The sequence below is a fragment of the Phoca vitulina genome, unplaced genomic scaffold, assembly GCF_004348235.1.
Source record: "Phoca vitulina isolate PV1807 unplaced genomic scaffold, GSC_HSeal_1.0 scaffold18, whole genome shotgun sequence".
Taxonomy (NCBI): Eukaryota; Metazoa; Chordata; class Mammalia; order Carnivora; family Phocidae; genus Phoca; species Phoca vitulina.
Genome location: NW_022589721.1, coordinates 14,146,039 through 14,168,863, shown reverse-complemented (window position 1 = coordinate 14,168,863; position 22,825 = coordinate 14,146,039). Strand labels below are relative to the sequence as shown.

At 42.7% G+C, this 22,825-nt stretch overlaps 1 protein-coding gene across 1 annotated transcript in view; it reads left to right on the top strand.

Annotated features, from left to right (window-relative positions):
* The window catches only part of EXT1 (exostosin glycosyltransferase 1), a 273,802-nt gene that overhangs the window by 229,678 nt on the left and 21,299 nt on the right, over nucleotides 1–22,825 (top strand). The window contains exons 2-4 of the mRNA XM_032415568.1: nucleotides 9,905–9,998; nucleotides 11,561–11,668; nucleotides 16,739–16,858. Of these exons, the coding sequence (XP_032271459.1) occupies nucleotides 9,905–9,998; nucleotides 11,561–11,668; nucleotides 16,739–16,858 (322 nt within the window). The remainder of the gene's footprint in view (nucleotides 1–9,904; nucleotides 9,999–11,560; nucleotides 11,669–16,738; nucleotides 16,859–22,825) is intronic.

Genomic DNA, 22,825 nt, shown 5'->3' with positions numbered 1-22,825 from the left:
CCATTATTTCTTGAGGATGCACCATCTTTACCTCCGCAGACTTCTGAGGCCTCATTTGCTGATTCAGCGCGAAGGGTGCAGAAGTGAGCTGGCCCTGACTGTCCAAGTCAGAAGGTAGACCTCAGGAATGGCAAAAATAGGAGCAGAGTTAGGAAGGTGAGGTTAGCCGAGCCAGCTGTCATTTCATTAACTGTAATTGGATTCTCAAGGTATTTTATAATCACTTAAGTGCAAGGACCAGACGAAAGGCTTATGTGCTGACAAAGAATGCAGGGGCATGTCCTATTCACCACTGGCTAGTGCCTGCTCTGGTGATGAGAACAGCCCAGCAGGAATTCCAGACATCCTCCTAATCCCAGGGCTGACCAAGTCCGGGCGGGCAGGAAAGAATGTCTTGGCTCAAGAAGGGAAGCGGTCAGAATGCTGGGTTGAGCCCAGTTTTCTTTGGGGGATGGGGAGTCATTGCCTTTGGACCAAAGCAGTGTTTATCCTTAGGAAGCCAGGAGGAAGTTCTACCGTTTGTTTGCTTTTCTTCAGCTCTGACGTGGAGGAGAGCCAGGTGAGGGTTCACTTTGAGTAGCACTGCACATTTGACTCGATTTGCAAATAATGCTATTTATCAGGGCCGGTGAAGCACATTTCCCACCCTCACCAGTGTGCAGAAAGAAAATGAAATTTTTAACAAGCTGCCAGGCCTTTAGAATTAAAGACAGAGAAGAAGGGATAGGAAGTGTACGAAAGGAAGACAAAAATAAATAAATAAAAGACACTGTTTTCCATTCTCTAACTTCGGCTCAGCCTAAACACAGAAGTGAAGATCATCCTGGGAAGATCAGGCATAACCAAGAGCTGGACACGTTGTTATGGCTGAATAGAGGCAATCGTCGTGAAGAAGGGCTTGCCTCTCTTGGTCTTCGTCTTGCTCTCATAGCCCCTGCACACCTAAATGCAAACCGATGGATGCTGAGCATCTGAGCATTTGTCATCCATTTACTATTTTTCGAGTGGCTGCTGTAGGCCAGGCCCTGGGGTGTGGTGGGTGGGGGGCTGGTTCAGCAGAAAGTGGGACCATGGCTCTGTCTTCTGGAGTCCAGGGAAGGAAAACAGGAAAATGGGCAACTTAATATAGTATGAGCAATAGAAGGTCGGCCCTGGGCGCTGTGTGAGCAGCGAGAGGGTCTCTGGCCAAGACTCAGCGATCCAAGGAGGCTTCCTCCAGAAGTGCAGGAAAAGCAGAGGAAGGAAAGAGGGTTGTGTTGGGGAGAGGTGCCCCCTGCTGCTGCCTGCTCCCTGAGACTCGGCCTGTCCCTGATGAGGAGCTGCCATTTAGGACAGATGCTCCGTGCTGGTGTTCTCAGCTTCGGGCCACACTCCCTGGCCCTGCTCCCCTCGGCCAGGCTCCTTGGCACAGAGCCTGGTGAAAGTTAATGGTAAGATAATGACCTCGGGCTTCCCACTTGCCCTCGGGCCGGTCACAGGCACTTAGCTCCTGCAGCCAAGACCTTGGTGTACCTCTGGCAGACCCATTTTATCCACGCGAGGTCATTGTTGCTGCTGGCTTTTTTATCACCCCTCCCTCTTCTGTCCCCCCTGTACCCAGGTCACACTTTAGGTAGCATTTCCAGAAATGCTTTCTTTCTGACCAGAGAATTGTTGAGACCCACGTGTCCCGGAGGTGCATCTATCTCGGGACCGTTTGAAATTTGGTGTTGCTGAGCACAGAAGCTGGTGCTCCAATCGTCTCTGCCTGACAACATTCTGAGATCTACGTCACCCGGCCCAATGCGGTAGAAATCTTTCGTTTTCACCTTGGCTGTCACCATATCGCTCCTTCTCAGCAGCTCTGAGAGACAAGAGAGCATATTGTGGATTCTGCACAATATGTGCTCTCGTACGAGCCCCGTAAAACCTTTGTTGCTCTACTTCATCATCTGTAAAATGGGGCCATTTCACATGTAGTTGTAGAGATAAAGTACAATAATGAGCCCAGGTTGTTGCCCTGCCCACAGGAAACTTGTAATCAGTGTAGGGGGGTAGGGGTATCATTATTATAATTGTTACCTTTAGGGGCACCTGGGTGGCTCCATTGGTGAAGTCAGATGGTCTTGATTTCGGTTCAGGTCATGATCTGAGGGTCATGGGATTGAGCCCCACATCGGGTTCCGTGCTCAGCAGGGAGTCTGCTTGGGATTCTCTCTCCCTCTCTCCCTTCCCTTGCCCCTCCCCCCATCTCTCTCAAATAAATAAATCTTTAGAAAAAAATAATTGTTACCTTTAATGGCTGTCATATTTTATCACTTGCTTTTACATATTCACCGTTGAGCTGCTATTTAATGAGAGGGAACCAAGATGGTCTTCTACCCATGTTGAAGGAAGAGGTGCCCCTGGTACATGCTGGATTTGTTAGTTTACGTAGGTGGTGATTACCATGAAGTCCAAGTTTAAAGTTTTGAACTGTCAGTAGATGTTTAGGGTAGAGATGGGGTGGGGGAATTTTGACATGATATGGGGTTATGATCCAGTGTAGTCAGACAGGGTGTTTGCTTCCAAGTGTCTTCTGACTCTCTCTTCTCCCCCATGGGAAGCTGGCATAACCATACCTACCTCCCAGCGTGGACGTGAGGCTTCAGTGAGACCGTGTGTGTGCAAGAGTCCACGCTTCCCCTGGGGCCTCATGCTCCAGCCAGAGCTCCCTCCCTTCCCAATACTGAAATGGGTTTTAAATGGACAATAAAACGGAGATGGTTTTTCGTGGATAGCCAAGAAATGTGAAAGGGTGGAGGTCGCTACCCGTCCCTCATTGTAGCCACCCACTGCTCTCTGCGGTGCACAGTGCGGGACCAGCAACAGCCTTCTGAGGAGCACTGTAAGAAAGTCCTGCTGTGGGGCCTGACTGGGTGCCCCCGAGGTTCTAGCAGCAAGCACTGCTCGAGGCAGGCGTCGCCGGAATGAGAAATCACCACCTCCACCTAGCGAGTGCCTTCTGGCTGCGGGCTGCTAAGTGGCCCCGAGGCTGCCGCCCCTCTGGTCAGCCCGGTCCAGCACCACACGCGAGTTAGCTCTCAGCATTTGCCCGACGCCGGAACGCATGGAGCTCATTCGTGTGCTCAAAAGCTGTGTGAGTCGCTCGCGGAGAAACTGAGGCTTAGTGTGTCCCACGAATCCTCAGAGACCGCAGGGGCCTGTACCTCTGAGGAGTGCTTGCGAGGTATCACATGGCCGTACTCTGGGGGCCAGCTGGACCCATTTTCTAACTAAAGGTATGTTTCTCTGTTCACATTTATGTCTTGGGCCAATTTCATGTTATTACGTGTTACGGACTTCGGGTTTTCTCAAACATAATTGAGATTTTATGTGTTAAGTCTATCAAGTCCAAGAAGGGGTCTACGGCAATATGGTTCATAAAAAACAGAGCACCATCTTGGACTGAACGGCTGGTGGGACGTGACACAGAGTTTTGGGTCGGGGAGAAAGGGTCCTCTCAGTGGTAACCATTTGTGGCTAGTGCTCGAAACCAGGTGAACTGCTTAGGACTTCGCTCCATCAGAAATGTATTTTCAGGGGTGCCTGGCCAGCTCAGTTGGTGGAGCATGCAACTCTTGATCTCGGGGTTGTGAGTGTGAGCGCCACGTTGGGTGTAGGGATTACTTAAAAATACAAACTTAAAAAAAAAAGAGAAAAGAAAGAAATGTCTTTTCAGTCTCTGCATTTGTGTGACTGACCAAAGAGGCAGCGTGACGTGGTGGAAGGCAATCACCCTTTAGAATCAGAAAGCCTGGAGTTGGAGCCCTAATGGTTCCAGAGCTGTGACCTGTGTTCTTGGCAAGGTTAGCAGGTCCTAAGAATGCCATTGGGAAAGTGTCATGCTTCTGCTAAGCCCTTCGGTGACTCACGACCACTGCACAGAATCGCATCTGAGCTCCAGGAGAGATACCACACATAGTCTGCCCAGGGGGACCCCGCACCTACCGGCAGTTTCCTTCCCCTCCCCCCACCCATCACCTCCCCCTCCCCCAAACTGTGGTGGGTTCTCTCGTCTTGGTGTTTGTTCCTGCTGTGCTGTTTCTATCCCCCCAAAATTCCTACTGCCCCTCCTCTCAGCCTTGCCAAGCTGATTCTTGCTCTTCACTTAATAATTAGTTCAGTTTCCCTTGCTCGTGGAGGCACCCCTGCTTCTCAGTCTCCCCACCAAAGCCAGGTTGTCGTTCTTATTTCTCTTCGCATAATCCACCTCATGCCTCCATCCTACCGCTAAATAACAATCATTGATCATCATATTCCCTCACTGAATAGCAATAACGCATCTGCCTTTTCACTGGACCATCAGTTCCTTGAGTAGTGTCTGACGCACGGTAGGCATTCAACTAACTAATGTTTGTTGATTGAATAAAAGAAAGCACAGAGGAGGTGCTGAGGAAGCTATTTTATTTCCCTTCTTCCAGTGTACTTTATGGAACTACAGCAGTCATAAATTGTTTTTGGTTTCTTTCTTTTTCTCTTAAGGGACATGATTCAAACCTGGGTGTAAGCAAAGATTAAGTACTTATGAGGATGGAGACTGGAGGGAACAGATAGCATAGATGTTCACTTACTTTACAAATAAATACTTGAGACAAACTGTAGCAACATCACGGGGTGACTAGAATTGTATGACTACAGAGATGAGAGGCCGGATCACTTGCTTCGGGCCTACCCTCTTTGATTAGCAGAAAGCAGGCTCTCATGGAAACTGTGCACGCCCCGGAGGAGTTGTGGGACGCACAGGAGGACCTACGGTAGGCACCCTGCACCAGCAGCATCCTTGTCTATGCAGCTTTTGATTAATAAGGCAGAATCCTTTGAATTAGAAGCTGCTGTTCTGTTCTGATTCCCAGCTTCTATTTGCATTTTATTTTAAAGGGTCTGTTCCACATTTCTCTCTGGCTCTGTCTTTGGGGATCAGTCCTTTCTTTTCTTTCTTTTTTTATTGTTACTTTTTTCTTTTTTTTAATGTTTTTATTCCCCTCATCCTGATGTCATTTACCACAATAACTTGCAGTTGCGTAGTGCATGGCAGTTTATAGGACATGGACATGATCTCATTTGACCGTCACGATTTTGATGGACAGAGAACTCCATTTGCATAGGACCCCATAGAAAGTGGTAGATCCAGAACCCAAAGTCCTCAAGCCACGTCTTCTAACAAGTCAGCTCTGTTTTCCATTATATTCTGTTGCCTTCCTTGAGCCATAATGATAATAGCTACCATTTTTGGATTGTTTATGATATGCCTGTGTTTGAGTTAAGTGGTATCATCTAAGCCTCATAGTAGAAGTATCTCCATTTTGCCAACCAGGAAGCCAAGATTTAGACAAATACCTTTCCCAAGGTCACTCAGCTTGGAAATAGCAAAGGTGAAATTTGAACCCAGGTTTGGCTGTGTCTAAATCTGCTTATTCACTAAGCTTTGTATTCCTAACATCTTAACTCAAAAATTTTTTGAGCTCTTAGCACAAAATTTAGGGTGCATCCTTATTACCTAGAGGGGCTTGTTAAAACAGAATTCTGGACCTTTTCCCCGGAGTTTCTACCTCAGTGGGCCTTGGTGAGGCTGGGAATTCTCATTTCTACCAGGTTCCCAGGTGGTGCGGATGATGCTCCTGGATGGGAGAACACGTTTGGAGAACCCCCGCCCCCGCCACACTGCCTCTCCCCCACCAGGTGCACTGAATTACTGCCAGCAAAAATGTGTTTCATATGGAGGGGAAGGACTTCAGTTATGCATTATTACATGGCCCATTTTAAATGGGGTGTATCCCATCCATTATTCTGTACAACTTTAAGGAGAAAATTATTATGGCCATAGAGTGGTTCCTGGTTTCTAGGTTAAATTCAAGTCTTGTCATTTTATTGCATTTTTCTTTGCAGTCATTTATGAGAACTGTTCTAACTTCTGGGTCACTACCTATACAATGGGGAGCTTAATGCCCATCTGAAAAGGGTAACAAAATCATTTATTAATTAAAGCTGAAAGTTCTCTGAGATGAGTTGCCTGCCTTATCTACTTACCTTCTTGCTTAGGATATCATGTGTTAATTATCTCTTATTTTGAAGAAGTTTATGATTTTGATGTGATTTACATTTCTAAACTTAATCGTGGAGAATGAGTCCCTTTAAGAAGGCTGCCCCCCTCACTTGACGTGTCTTCTCCCTATCTTTCTTCCCCCCATCTCTAACCACTGATAACCACTAACCTGTTATCTATCCCTACAGTTGTTATTTTATGAATGCTATATAAATAAATAATGCAGTATATATCCTTTTGAGATTGGCTTTTTCACTTAGCATAATTTCCTTGAGGATGTTGTGTGTATCAATAGTTCATTTCGTTTTATTGCTGAGTATTCGAGGCTATAGATGTGCCACAGTTTGTTGAATCATTCACCCATTGAAGGACATTTGGATAGTTTCCCGTTTGGGGCTATTAAGGATAAAACTGCTGTGAACATTCATGGGCAGGTTTCTGCGTGAAAATAAGTTTTCATTTTCTCTGGGATAAATGCCCAAGAGTGCAATTGTTGGGTCATATGCTAATCCCATTTTTAGTTTTAGTAAAAGAAACTGCCACACTTTTTTCCAATGTGACCGCACCGTTTTACCTTCATACCGGCAATATGTGAGGGTTCTGATTTCTCTGCAGCGTCCTCAGCAGCTGTTCTCCTGAGGGTAGCCATCCTCGTGGGTGATTCGCATTTCCCTAATGGTTCATAATGTTGAGTATCTTTTTACATGCTTATTGGCACTTTGTGTATTTTCTTTGGAACAATATCTAGTCCATCCTTGGCATGTTTTCAAACTGGATTGTCTTTTGATTGTTGAATGTCAGAATTCTTTACATATTCTGGACAAAAGTCTCTTATCAGGTCGATGATTTGCAAATATTTTCTTTTTTTCTGTGGATTGTCTTTTCACTTTCTTGATGGCAGCTGGGAGGAGAGGGAGCCCAGTCTTCTTGACTGAACTTGCCTAAGATGGAGCTTCTGGAAGGCGGAGCTGGGAGGGGTTGGTAATGGAGCAGGTCATGGCTCAAATGCCACAGACGCTCACTGTTCTTGCCAAGATCTGGTAGGTTTTCTTGAACAAATGTTTTTCCATTTGTCATTATATCCTTAGGACAATTTCCAGAAACTTTTAATGAATGTTTTTATAATTTTTACCAGTTAAGTTGTTGTTTTGCTGGGAGAGTATCCACAGAGCTAGTGCCTCACTGTGCAAGGCCAGCCTTCTCGAATGTACTCTATGATGCACACACGCCCAGGAGATTTTACACCCTCCGTTCTCATCTGCCTTTCTGAATTATCAGATGAATCTCTGGTAGGTCTAGCAACTAGAGTAAGATCTTCTCCGCACAACTCTGCAGGACTAGAACAGGGCCCGGAACGTTGTGCTTCTTGAGAGAATGACTGCAAAAAAAAATGAATGAGTTTAAGCATCTAGAAGGAGATAGATGTGGGGTGTGTGAGCACATCCAAATGGAGAGGGGGGGTCCATAGAAGGGCTGAGCGGAAGGGTACCAAACACATGTGTGGCCCACCTAGAACGACTGACCCCTTGCAGATTCATGGGCTGAGCATGGTTAGAAATCTGAAAATCATTGTTTTAAGTTTTATGTGTACATGTCCTGTATGTGTCTTTATGTGGTTCTAGGGATACACAAACGTCAAACATACATTGTACAGATACACATACGTACAGATACACATACGCTTATTTGTACAAGGGTTATGGAAACCTTTGGAGCAGTGAGATATTCTGAAAGGACATTCTGTCTTACCTAAAAGTAACATAAAGAATAACGGGACATTCAAACAATCTCTTGTCATTTTGCTGATGAGGAAACTGAGTCCCAGAGAGCTCATGTGTTTCATTCATAATGTCACAGCTACCTAGGGGCAAGAATGTTCATCCCATATCTCCCGTTACCTGTTGTGTGAATGAACACAAGCTTCAATTGTGTAAGTTTTATCCCCTGCATCAGCAAATCCTGCTTCTCTACCACCACTTAAAAATCAACATCCTAGAATAACTGTCATTTGAATTTTTGCTGTAAGTTTTCTGCCTTCCCTCTACCTCCACTCCTTTCCTAAAGTAAATTCTGCAACTGGCAACTTTGAAACTTGTTACCATCCAGAACATTAATAGGGTTTTACAGTTTTAGCAGCCTAATGATGAGGATGTAGGACCTTCTGTGCTAGTCCCTCAGGGGTTTCTTTTCTGGGCGTTTATTAAACTTTGCTGTAGTCTGAAGCATGTTTGACCTTTTTATATTAAAAACAATTTGAGTTTAAAGTTTATATGTATATTTGTGTGTGTGTGTGTGTGTCTATACATATTCCCCTCTTCATTCATTAGGTAGAGATCCCAACATTTTTAACAGTTGAATTTGAAGATACTTATCAATTATTTCCCTATGTTTGGTGAGCAAAGAAGAAGCCATTACCATCATAATTTAATATTTCTTATTTAGCCAAATTTGAGCCCTCTTGAAAATCTTTTCTACTTTCAAGTCTATTTTGCAGTTTAATTAATGCAGTGAGGGTTTTTATTTTACTCTCAATGGAGATAATCTTAATCCATTCACGGTGACCTTTTCTTGTGCAAATTAGTTGTACAAGCTTGTTTAAGCAAATGGTCCTTTGCATGATGTCTCTTCTTAATGACGGGTTTATAATTGAAAATTGGCTTACTCCCATATGCCTAGTTTGTATGAGAATATAAAAATAGATGTGGACTTTAAAAATATAAATGTATATATCAGTATCCCAAAACGAGGAGGGAAGAATCTGATGCCTTGAGGCTATGACTAAATTAGACTATTAGAGTCAGAAAATGCTGGCGACATATGCCACCGTCAGAGTCACACCTGTCTGCCGAGCACTGGAAGCTCTTGAAAAATGAGAGTGATTTCATCTTAGCTCTCAGAATCCACGCTTTCATAGGACAGGAGCCATTTCTGGCTTCCCAAGTTTACTTAAACTCATAATGAACCTGAAACTGTGTGTTTAGGAATGTGTTTGTGGGTCTCACTTTTAAAGTGATAGCCCTCAACAAAATGAAATGCTCCTTGCTTTTCCTGCACTTCACCAGCAGAAAGAGACAGCTGACGCTCGTGTTATATTTTGCCTTTTTTCAAGTGCAAAAACCATGTGATACCACCAAGTGGTATTTGAGTAAAAGCCACAATCCTCTCTTCTGCCCCCCGGTTCTCTGCACCCCGGTTTTCTGCACCCCCCTGCTCTGTTTTTTTTTTCTCTTGTTATTCTTATTTCCCCATTTCTTAGGCCAGCTCCTTCCATCTCCCTTGTCTTTGCCCTGTAAGTCGTGTCAACCATTCTTATAACAGGAGTATTTGTCTGGTGTAGCTGAATATTCTTGGTTAAATGTAGAAACTCCAGCGTGAAGGAGAAAGTGAATGTTGTTGTGTGCTTGTGATGGAGGTTTCCTGAGTAGGTTTTAATAGCACAGGGTGGGGAACAAGGACAGTCTTAGTTTTGCTGAATGACATGGCATCAAGAGTGATGCGTTGTGGTTTTTTTTTTTTTTTTACGCTTATAGGAACAAGACATTTCATCAAGACACATCTCTGATTTTTGGAAGCCAAACCTAGGCAAGCCAAATTGTTCTTGGGACCATCAGACTTGTCTTTTATGTACCCCTAATTGCTTTGTCCCCCATGAAACTTCACATGTGCTCTCCCTCGTGCAACACCCCCACCTCCACAAAGGGGACGTGAGAACTGCCCGCCAGCCAGTGTATTTCCTGAGTTGCTCTGGGTAATTTCATGCAGGTGTGCACCCACAGATGTTCATTCATCCCCCACTCCTAACGGGTCTTCGTTTGCTGATTGCTCCTCCTCTCCTTGTAGGTATGATTATCGGGAAATGCTGCACAATGCCACTTTCTGTCTGGTTCCTCGTGGTCGCAGGCTTGGGTCCTTCAGGTTCCTGGAGGCTCTGCAGGTAAGAGACTCTGAACCCTCCCCAGACTAGGGCTGAGGACTGAAGTCAGACGGGGTGGGTTTCACCTTAGCCCTTCTGCTGGGATCTAAACAGAATGCAGAGTTTGCCTTGAACACCTGAAGTCTGTTTTCCCAAGAAAGTCTGCAACACTTTGTATAAGGGGGGTGGGGGTGGGGGGAAGACTTACTCCCTGTCCTCGGACATGGGAAGATTAAATGGTTTCACCACCAGGGAGGATGGGTTCTTTGGGGACACGTTTGCAAACGGAGGGTAGATCTGAGTGCCCAACAGCGGCCTCACTGGGCAACCTGCAGACACACTGCCCTGCCTGGAAGCCAGTCTCAAGAGCACTGACTTCAGACAATGGCTTCTTGGTGGTGCTTCCCAAAAGCAAATTGTCTTTTCTGCCCACCCCACTCTGTCGTCTCTTGGTGCCTCTAAATTCTGAGAGTGATGCCCAGGGGGTCGTGCTCCTCACTTTGGCCCACCTATCCCCAGGCTCCGCAGCTCTGGGGCCTGTGGGGGTGGGGGGATCTGCTCATTAGCCTCACTCTGCAGAAAGACCTGCTGAGACACCTGTGCTCATTTCCTGCACCTGGGAGTTGCACTCAGCCTTCCATGATCTTGAGAAAGCATACTCTCAGCGGAGACTCTCTCCTCCTCCACTCCTTGCTTCCTGGCTTCTCTGTTCTTTCCCCCTCTATGTTCTGCACCTTGCCAGAGTCTGCTTTTGTGCGCAGTGCTTCCTAACATACATCCTTCTGTCGTGTCCTCCAACCGAAGAGCTTGCTTCTCCTTAAGGCCCTTTCCAGTGTGTTCTGTGGAGCATAACCCTAACACTAATGTTCTCGTCGCCTCTGTGGGATGTCGCATGAAGCAAGTAGGTCTCCACTTTGGATTAGGAGTTATTCGGACCCAGAAGTGGGTCCTTAACCTGGCGTTTCTTGGCTGACAGATCTCTGTGCAAGCAGGACGTTGGTACGACAAGTGGTTTGGATCCGTCCACAGTGAGCGGAACGAGGTTCTGGCTCCGATGTTTGCACCGCAGGGGAAAGGGGAGCAGCTGGTAGTAGTTCAGTCCACAGCATGCTTCATCAGGAGAGCCAACCCCCATTCTACCCCTTTTGCTCCTCACGGTGGGGTCAGCCACCCCGCAAGCAGACGTGTGGCAGTTACCCTGACAAAACCGTTTATACTCAAGGTTGGTTTTAGGCTGGGATGCTGTTGGTGGACGATTTTTGTTACCTCAGTAAAACTTCTTGGATGAGGCCAGTTGTCTCCATGGCGATAAGGTTAGCCGAACCATGCGCTAGAATAGAAATGGGGTTTTAGCCTTCGGGGGCAAGGCCTGCACACGTCAAAATCTCGGCTCGATCTGTGTAGCCTTCCCGCGACTCGGTAACTCAGGCGAGCTTACTCTTCTTCTGGCCCGAGCGGCCCAGGATCCATGCAGCGATCCGAGTAAGAAACGCCGGTAGTTGGGCTTGTCCTGCTGTCACCTCCCATTGGAAAGGCTCCCCTGCCGCTGCCCTTACATTCACGAAGCCCCCTTCTTCACCCAGGCTGCCTGTATCCCTGTGATGCTCAGCAACGGATGGGAGTTGCCGTTCTCTGAAGTGATCAGTTGGAACCAAGCCGCCGTCATAGGCGATGAGAGATTGTTATTACAGGTAAGGAAGGGGCGCTGGCCTTCAGCACATCAGCGGATTATTGCTGCCTCCGTCCAAACTTTCAAAGAAGATGAATCCAAAAGGTCAGCTCTGTAAAAGAAATTTTATCAGGAGAAAATCGCCTGTGTCATGGTGAATATGAAGTCATTTAATATGACATTGTTCACTTTCCCACACAAAACCCACCCCGCTACGGGGAAGGTATTTGGCAAAGGTGTGGCAGGTAAAGGATATGAACTTTAATGGTGAGAAGAGGTGTGTGTCCATCCTCTTCCATATCCAGAATTTTTAGAAATTGTACCAGAGAGTTTTTGTACCATCCTGCCACTTCATATTCCTTTCCCCTATTTCTGTAATGGCGTTCAGATTAATTTTCGGAAAGAGGGAAGTCTCTAGGGTTGATTCTTATAATTAGTGTTATCATTGCTCAAATGATCCAGTCTGGGAGCCTGAGCAGTGTTATCTTTAACATGTATATTTAAAAGAGCAGCCTCTAATAAAAAAATGATTTTTTAAATGTATTTTTTGCCACTTGGATCTCTTTATTTTATTTTATTGTATCAAGAACATTTAGCATGGGATGTACCTTCTTATTTTTAAATGCAGGATTATTGTTGACTGTGGGTTCCATGTATTAGACATCTCTGGAGCTTATTCATCTTATTCAACTAAACTTTGGGCCCTCTGATTTAGTAACTTCCTCACCCCCAACCCTGGCAACTCTCATTCTACTCTTTAATTCTGTGAATTTGACTATTTTAGATAGATACCTCATATATGTGGAATCATGTAGTATTTGTCTTTCCGTGACTGGTTTATGTCCCTTAGCCTAATGTCCTCAGGGTTCATCCTTGTTGTCCTATATTGCAGAAGTCAGACTTAATATGATTAAAATGACCATATTACCCGAATTGATCCACAGATTCAATGCACTCCCTATTAAAATCCTAATGGCGTTTTTTACAGAAAATGAAAACTAATTCTAAAATTCATATAGAACCACAAAAGACCCCAAATAGCCAAATCAGTCTTGAGAAAGAACAAAGCTGGAGGCATTATATTTCCTGATTTCAGAATATATCACAAAGCTGCAGTCATCAAAATGATATTGTACTGCCATAGAGAAAGACAGATAGACCAATAGAACAAAATAGAAAGTCCAGAAATAAATCTACCCATATACAGTCAACTAATCTTCAACAAGGATGCCTAAGAAAAGTTTGAACTTCTCACGAGCTGTCTAGGGAGAGGAATATGATACAGAGAAATCTAAGGGCAGCAGTTGTCAGTCACTAAGGATTTCTTTTTTCTTTTCTTTTTTTTCTTTTAGAGAGAGCATGCGCGGGAGGGCCAGGTGGGGCAGGGAGCAGAGGGAGAGGGAGAGAGAGACTCTTAAATAGGCTCCACACCCAGGGCAGAGCCTGATGCAGGGTTTGAGCTCACAACCCTGAGATTATGAACTGAGCCTAAATCAAGAATTGGACATTTAACCAACTGAGCAACCCAGGCGCCCCCACTAAGGATTTCTGAAGCCCTTTTGTGCAATAATGTTTTAGGTTCCACATAAATTGCCATACCACTTTCTCTAAAATTATAGAGTATTTTAATGTTTTTCATTGATGGCATTATATACTTGAACTACCACAAATATTGTAGAATGATTTTTAATGTCCTGGCTTTTTTTTCTTTTTTCTTTTTTTTAATATCAAGAAAATTGAGTTCCTAACTCTGTTGTTGATTCTGCTTCTGCTGCCGGCCAGTCTGCTAGCTGGCTGATGAAGTAGCCCAGTTCTCTTCCTAGAGTAACAGTGAGAGATCTGTACCCACGAGGGCTGTGAATTAGGCAAGCCAGGCTGAACACAGCCCCCAGAACATTCCTTCCCTCTGGTACTCAGGTATGTGATCTCCGTGGCCCCTGGGACCTCCAAAATGAAAGAGGAGTACGTGACCTAGCAAAATCCTCCCCGGCCCGAATGGTGTATGTGGGAAACATTGACTCATGAAAGGCCAGACAAAAGTGATATGTGTAGTTCTTTCCCATGTTGCCTTTCTCCTTCCTTTTATGATTTTTTTTTAAAGAATGCATCCTCATCAAAGGAAACTTGGGACATAAAAGGAATAAAAAAACATCAGCCATAATCTCTCCAGTTATACACCAACGCGCCCTGTGAGTTTGACGTGGGTAACTTGGGAGTTTGTCTCGGAGAGGAGAGCACTCCAGGAAACTGAATTGTGGTTGTCCACTTCCTACCATTTCACCAAAGCTGGTGTGGATTTCACCTTCTGAAGCAGTTGTTTTGGCCTTGCCTCTGAAGATTTTGTTTTCCGTCCTGCTCCCGCCCAAACTTGCTGGTGTTTGCCCCTCTCGTACGCAGTCTGTCTTTGCCCAGCTGCCTCCATATTAAACAGCGACTGTGCTGTCATTGACAGTCGTGGTGAAGAGCTGGTGCCGAGCCCAAATGTCTGCTCCGAGAGATGTTGTTGTTATGTTACAACTTTCCGTTTCCTGTTTTAGAACAGCTCCGATGTTTTTATTTGCATATATTCTTGTCATTATGTCACCAAGAGAGCTGAATGTTGCTTTCCTATATCTATTTTGGTAGATTCCATTAGTTTTGTTACCATCCATGACCTTTTATTAAGACTTCGCTGAGTTCTGCAACGCTGAACAATCCGACCAAATTGGAATTAATTTATCACTCTCGCGTACCTGTCTCTCAGGACAAGCAGATTAATAACCAATAGCCAAATGCCATGAAAAGCTGGAACTCTTGTCTTTTCAGGCGGTTGGAATTCTCTTCCAGAGCACTTTGCAAAGAGCTATCATTTATATTGTACATACAAATGGGCAGCGTATGGTTCACTTGATGTCGTAACATCAAATTGCGGCTTATATAAAAAGGGGAATATATTGGTAGGTTAATGTGTGATATTCCCTCTGGATGCCTGGGTGGCTCAGTCAGGTGGGCGTCCGACTCTTGGTTTCAGCTCAGGTCATGCTCAGCGTGAAGTCTGCTTGAGATTCTCTTCTCCCTCTGCCCCTTCCCCTCCATGTGCTCTCTCTCTGTCTCTCTCTTTCTCTTTCTCTCTCTAGAATAAATAAATAAAATCTTTAAAAAAAAACGTGATACTCCCTTTACTCATTCATAACCATAGCCTACCTAGTTTTCTGGAGACTATGTAGTCACAGTAGCTTTTGGCATTTTTCTAATGGACTGGTTTCTTGTGATCATGACAAAACAATGAAGTCAACCTGTATGACTCTTCGAAGAGGCCACTGACATTCAGAAGAAGGCGTGATTATGAAAATTGAGCAGGGTAACTTTTTTCTAGTCTTTTTTGGCAACCTAGGTAATTTTCTGAGTAAATAAAAATAAATTGTCCTTGACTTATCAAGGATCCATAACATTGATAGTTTCTCTACCTTCTCCAAGGATATTTTACTTCCACTTGACCTTGAGTTCCAATTGCGGGCTAACATTTGCCTGCCAGTGCTTCTCCTTTACCCGTGGCCTCCATGCTTCTTCAGCTTTGGGCATCCAGATACACACTCTGGGCCACAGATTTAGGATCTGCTTTGGCAAGTGAGCTTGTCCTTTTGTTCTTACTGTAAAGCTATTTCATTGCTCCTCTGTGGAATAGTCTTGAGTCAAAAAAATTTGCTACCGCCTCCTTCCCCTCCATGGAAATTCAGATATAGCCTTAGTCACAATGCCATAAGTAACTTTCTTATTAAAGCAGCTAACAGAGCATTCCTGCTCCAGCCCAGGCCCCCATGTCTTTTTGATTAGTTACACGTTAGCGAAGCAAGCATGCAGAAAGAGGTGAGCACAAGAGGGCAGTTGCTAATCACAAGGAATCTCCTCTAAGAGTATAGACTCCATAAATGAAATAGACCTTGAACTATAGGTTAAGATAGGGAGCAAGCCCAGCAAACCTACCAGAAACCCAAGAAGTACGTGTCAGAGCTCCAGATCCAAACAAGTTCACATACAGACATTAAGCAATTGGTCCAACGTTGAATATCAACACCTTTATGTCAATAATAATAATAGCGGTAGTAATAATTTGCTGTGTTAATTAAGCTTCCCATGTTCTAGGCACTGTGCTAAGCACTTATATGATCTCCATTACAACCTTCTGATGTTACTACTGTATCCCCATGTTATAAATGAAGAGATGGAGTCTTTGAGAGATCAAATAATTTGTGCAAGAAAGCACAGCTAGTAAATGGTAGAACCAAGAATTCCCACCTTGGTCTAATTTCTGTGTCCCCGTGTTTAACCATTAAATCTATATTGCTGGTAAAAATAATGATATCCCTATGGTGGGTTCAACTGGCCATGTTCAATTCAACTCATATTTCTTGAATAACTACTATATAAAAGCCATTCTTACAGCCATAAACTGTGTAGCAGGATGGACAGGACTTAGCTCTTTCCTTTAAAATCATGTAGCCTGGTAGAGAACAGTGATGACTGGACGTGTATGATGTTTGACACATCGTGGTAGGTTGGGGTAAAGTGCTCAAGCCAAAAAGAGAGGTCGGGGAGCAGAAGAGTCCTTGGGGTAAGGTCACAGGTGTGTGCACATAGAAGTAACTGTCTGGCTACAGATTAAATGGAGAGGCTCAGAGACATTCCTTTAGAAGCCCCTTTGTAGATCATTTGGAGTCCCTGGCATGGGCATGTCTTGGAAGTGTTTGGGGGTTAATGTCTTTCAGCCTTTCCCCGAAGCTGATAGCTCCCTTCTGTGTAGAATGTGGTTGTCCATGTGTTAAGACTGAGGATTTGTGAGACCCTAAGCAACTGATAAGCTGTTACCAAATCTTAGAGGGGACTTTAATTTCCATGCATTAAAGGTCGTTAAAGCTGATCCCCAGTAAGTACTGTTTGTACCTGATGCCTGTTAAGGACATTTCAACTTAGGGGTTGGTGATTTTTAGCCGATCTGTACACTAACACCTGAATGCTAAGAAGTATAAAAGCCTAACCCAGGTCGGTTATTTCGATCAAATGGCATCTCGTTGTTTGAGAGTTATAGTTATTATGTGTTCACCTTGTGTTACAGATCCCTTCTACAATCAGGTCTATTCATCAGGATAAAATCCTAGCACTTAGACAGCAGACACAATTCTTGTGGGAGGCTTATTTTTCTTCAGTTGAGAAGATTGTATTAACTACACTAGAGGTAAGTGAGACCCCTTGGCTCTTGGTCTTGAATAATGGTCCTTTATACACTTCTGTTGGCCTTCTCTTTTGTTACTGGTGAGGTGTAATTGGTCAAATGGGACAAAACTGAATTTTTTGTACTGGGATATGTTGATTAACCCTCTTTTACCTGCTCTGCCATGCCCAAGCAGATCCCTCCGTTCCTCCCATAACTCCACAGAGGAGAACTGACAGGAGGAGGAATGACCCTCCTTGGCACAGAAATCGGCTCTGTCTTCCATCATTTCAGCAATATGTGCTTAATGACTGTCCTCCCATCCTTCACACTCAGTGGCATCCTTTGAAGACCTGTTTCTGGAGCCCAGTTAGAAATCAGATAGTGACCAAGTAGGGGAAATCTTCTACAGAACATTCTAGAAATGTGAACTGTGCCAGTTTACTGGGCGCCAGTGGCATTGGTTCTCAAGACGTGCATCCCAACCAGCATCAGTGTTGCAAGGATGTTTTAAGAAGAAAACCGGGATTACGCTTATCTGGTGCAGAAAGTGTTAAACTTTCTGAAAGCAGAAAATCTCCTAGGCATATGGGTGCCCCTTGTAAGTTGCTTTTTTTTTTTAAAGGCAGTAGGGAAAAAGGAGAGGGAAGCATGGAGATGATTAAAACCTTTGGAAGTAGAACAGATAGTGATGGCCTGAGGCTACACCACAATAGCACAAAGAGCTAAGAAAAGAGTTAGAAAACGGCACACTCATGAATTACAGACCTGCAGGAAGGAGAGCAGAGGTCCTCTGATGAGGCACACCATTGAGGTGATTCTGAGGTGTTCACATAATGCCACGGGGGCATCTGTGGCCTCACTTTGGAGTATTTGCTTTGGAAAAGTGTTTATTGCTCCGAAAGCTAATGTAATTTGCAGCATACACTGAGGAGTCTGAGTAATACCAAGAAAACTGAAAATCACCCTGTTTTGTCCACACTGCTGTTCTCTTGCCATCCTGGGTGTCAGAGCCTGTGCTGGTCATGCCCTGGGCACAGTGGGGCATTTCCCTACCCCAAGCCGAGCCTGGGCTCCTGCTCTGGTCAGAGTATCTTCTCAGGAATGGTGCACATTTTTGTTTCATCCTGGAACTAGGTGAAAGGGGCTCTTTAGGAGCCAGGCTCACCCCATGAAGGGGACAAGGTCAGAATGGCCTCCAGGGGCTTCCTTCTTGCAAGCAAACCTCTTGTTCCTTAAAATTGATTGCATTTGTTCATCTGTTCATAGCAGCAGGTTTGAATATGTAATAGATTTTACTCTTCTATCCTGTTTTCCATCCAAGACCTTTCCTAGGCCCTTCATAAGGAAAGTTGAATGTCAATTTTTTTTTCTTTGTGGAATGAGTGCTTTTTATGAAAAGAGTACATGTTCATTTTAGAAAATAATGGACAATACTTAAAGCATAAAAATAAAATAATCTACCCATACAAAATCACTGTTGACATATATATATACACACACAAACATATATATTCGTTTTTTCTAGGCAAATTTATACACATGTTGTAATTTTTAAGGAGTCTTTCAGGAGTGTCTAGCTGTCTGCGTCAGCAGAGCCTGCGACTCTTAAGCTCAGGGTTGTAAGTTCAAGCCCCACGTTGGGTGTGGAGCCTGCTTAAAAATAAATAAATCAATAAAGAGGAGTCTTTCTAAACTTAGTTTATGTTTTTTTCTCCTTTTAATAATGTATTGTTAACATTTTCTCATGCTGTTGGATTTTTCTGCAATTATTTTAATGACTATATAATATTCCATTCATGATATCACTTAATTTCTTTCATTATCCTCAATTTGAAGACATTGCCATTGTTTCTGCTTTTTCATTATTAGACACATTGTTGAAGCAGATAGCCTCAGCACTAAATTGTTGTGCGGGTTCAAGATTACTTCCTTAGGATTAATTCCTTGAATTCAAAGTCCTGGTTCAAAGAATATGACATATGCTAAGATTTCTAATAAATTGTCAATTTTCCTGCAATAGAATGAAATTAATTTATATTCCCTCCAGCTTATATGAGAGGACCTGTTTTTATTATTTCTGGTATTTTTCACTTCCACCAATATTGGACATTATATCTTTCAAAATGATAAATCATTATTTTCTTAATTTATATTTCTTGGGATACTAGTAAGAATGATTTTTTTCATATTTCTTAGGCAACTCACAAAGAAAGAAATAGAAATGGCCACAGCATTGTCCCGCTTTTTCTCATAAATTTTTAAGAGCTTATTATATTAAAAATATTAACCCTTTGACTCTTTTGTTGCAAATATTTCCCCCAACTTGTGGCATCCCTTTCTCTTTTGTTTATAATGAGGCAATCTTTTCTTCTGTGGCTTTTCCATTTGCTACTGTTCAGAAAGGACCTTTTGACACATAATTTATATACACACACTCCCTTATATTTTTCTAGTACTTTCGCAGTTAACTTTTTACATTTAGCTATTTAATCCAATTTACTTTTATACATATGATCTGTATTGAAAAGTCTATTTCTTTTTCTTCTTTGACAGATTGTTAGGTAGTTTGTCCCAATATACGAAGTTGTCTTGCCTCAATATTGTCACATGCCACGTTTATGCACCTCTGGGTCTGCTTCTGGCCTTTTGATTCTGCCCTGTTGTCCACTCTAAAACACAAAGGCCACATATTTTCATTTTTCCTACCTTTTGCCCTCCTTTGGTGGACTTCCATTTATTTAACTAATCTACTGTTGGCTATTAATGTTGTTTCTAGTTTGTTTTGTAGAGATCTAGATATAGATGTCTTTAATCCAAGCAATGCATTTCTTCATGTATCTTAGGCTATATTTCTATTTCTCTGGGATGGGGTCCTTAAAGTGGGATTATTACTAAGCCAGAGTCTAGGTTCATGATCTGCTTGCCAAATTACTCTTTAAGAGGATGCATCATTCTGGACTCTCATAAGCCCTCTGGGGGGAGACCTTCTCTAGCGGCCCTCTTGTTAGCCTTAAGGATCATAATTAAAACACACACACACACACATACACACACACGACTGTGCAGATTTGCCAGATGAAAGATGGTATCTCATTAATTACATTTCTTTTGAGTATGGTTTATTGCATAGAGCTGATCTCTTGCCTATTCAGTTAGCAGTGCTCAATTATCCTGTAAGAACAGTTGGATGTGTTATATTCATCAGAATAGAATCTCAAGTCAAGCTGTTGTCATCTCTGTGCTAGAAAGGCCTTCCGCTTGGATTTAAGCCATGCAGTTCTTTAGCGACACAGTTGTTTTGAAAACACTATGAACCATGTACTTCATTGAAATTTATAGCAACTGTCAAATTCTCCTTATATTGTTCCAAGACTGGATTGTAACAGTTTGACCCCTCAACCGAATTGCATGAAAGATACCATCCAGTTTCCCTTTTTAATTCAGAACTCAGATTACCCCAGAATTCAATGTAAATAGAAAAGCAGAGAACATAGCAGAAAATGCCATCCGCATACACAAATAAAGCCAACATGTTTATGAGGACGACTTAAGTATCACATATCAAAAATGCCTACTTGGCTTAGAACTTAGATGATATAAGTCAGTCTGTGTTGGAGCTCCTAAGTTATGAAGATAATTCAAAGTTACCCTTAGACAACATAGATTTGAGGATCCTTTGCTTTCAGGATGTTCTACACTCGGACTCTCAAACCCTGGGCCTTTCTTCCTGCTTGCTATACTCTAGGCCATGGGAAGGGGATGACTCCATGTTTGGAGAGTATGAGCCTTAGTGTTGCAGGTGATGCTTAGACACAACTGGAAGCAGGACCCCTTCTTTCCAGTGCCAGTATCGAGTTGTTAATACATTACCGTGCCCTGCACTCTGTCATACTTGGGACTTGGACTGATAGAAGCTTCCTAATTCTGCATCTTGGAATTAAGGAGCTGTTGAGTCAGAGATAGGCTCTTTGGAGCTCAGTTTTTGTGTGTGTATGCAAATTGAGAAGTAATGATGGGAAGAGTGATAAAATATTGCAGAGACAATGTTCCTTCGTAGATCCCATTGTTTGTCAGAATATTACACAGCAATAACCTGGCACTAATGATTGAACCATGGGAGCTCAGTCAGAATCAAGGTGAGTGAAAGAAAAGTACACAAGACTGTAATAATGTGTGAGAAGAACTAATGGTAGTTTGGACAGCACATTTTTAATGGAGTTTTATGAAGTATGCTCCAATTTTTTCTCTTTCTCTCTTACCTAACAGTGCACATTCAAACCATGGTATTGCTGATGCTGTTGTGTAGTGGAATATTAAAAACCAGTGAGATAATGGAAGTAGAATGCTTTGGCTCCAAGTGGGGTAGCATATGGTGGCACTGCGTGTGTGAGGCAGCCTTGCATTGGTCAGAAGACCAAATCAGGGCCACACAGAATGATAGTAACCTGTAACCAATAGTCCATTATTCATAAAACAGGTGGCACAGAAAAAAGAAAAATAAGGAGCCTGTCATTCTTCCCTTTGAATTCATATTAATGAGAAATATTATCCTTATCAGGGGTGTCAGTTACATCTGTAATGAAAAGCTTTTGTATTGTGTGTGTATGTGTGTCTGTGTGCATGTTGTTGATTTTCTTTATAGCAACTTCTAAGTGTGATGTCTTCTTCCACAATAAAGAGTGAGCTCTAGTACTCTGAAAGGATCCTGGGAGCTGTCCAGTGTAGCGATAGGGAAAATTGGACATTAGGAGAGGGACAGAACGACTTTTCTGTTTGGTGAAATGAGATCCATACTCTTTCAGACTTTTGAGAAGGCAAGTGGTTACAAACCCTTTAGAAAATGTTTGTCAGTACGTATGAACAGCCTTAAAAATATTTATGCCCATTGACAAACTTCTAAAGAATCAATTCTAGATGGGGAAAATTTTAATTCATAAATATATTCATTGCTTTGCATGAAAAAATTTACACTATCGTTGGTCATTTAGGATAAGTAACCCATGAATACTATTAATAATATGGAAAGTTATCTATAATATATAATATCTGTGATATTATAACAGTGTAAAAATGGAAAAATCTATGCCTAGAAAATGAATGAAGGAATGAGATTTTTTTTTTTTAAGGCAAAAAAGTCAAGTCTTAAGTGTAAAAACTTAGGTAGCTATTCCTAACAAATTCTGAGAGGTTATTATAATTTATGTGATATTTTATTGTTCTATTACAAATGAGAAAAGTGAGACATAAAAGTGGCAAATTGCTTGGCCCAGGTTAAATTAAATATTTGCTGTTGCTTTTGTACCTTTGTTGATATCTTCCTATCAAGATTCATTTGAAGAGAGTATGACATGCTCATTGCTATCTCGGAAGAATACTATAACTTGTTGTATCCTTGAATTCAAAACAATAACTGTTGTGATACTGAACCAGAAAGAGTATGACAATGAGAAGCATACTGCCGAAAGATGGTGACCCATTTTGTGGCATCCCTTGGATACGTGTCATTTGTAAATGTGTGGGACTTATGATGCTGTCTACTTTCAATTTATTCTGCGTCTTGATATCCGAGTTCATTTAAGTAACCACATGCTAGAAAGTACATAAATCTGGCAAGCAAAAAAAGTGGATCTAAACAAAAAGCTGTAAGGGAAAATAGACAGTAGATTTGGAAGATATAAATAATATAAAACTAGGATAAATGGTATATGAAGTGAAGTTGCTCACCATATGAAAACCCTTCACAACCGTAAGAAGTTTCTCATAATTAATGCCTAGACAACAGCTTTTTAACACATCTCTGTTGTCCCAAAGAAAGTAAATGTTAATAATTTAGCTAGGTTCTAACCAAATTAGAAACTTTTACCTAGCCATGTAAAATCAGCAGTTTTGATCTGGAGGAAAGAGAAAAATGCAGAAATCATTGAACTAAAATATTTGAGTTCTTCCAAATTACCTCCTTGCTTCCTTTCTTCTCTCTCATTAAGAAAT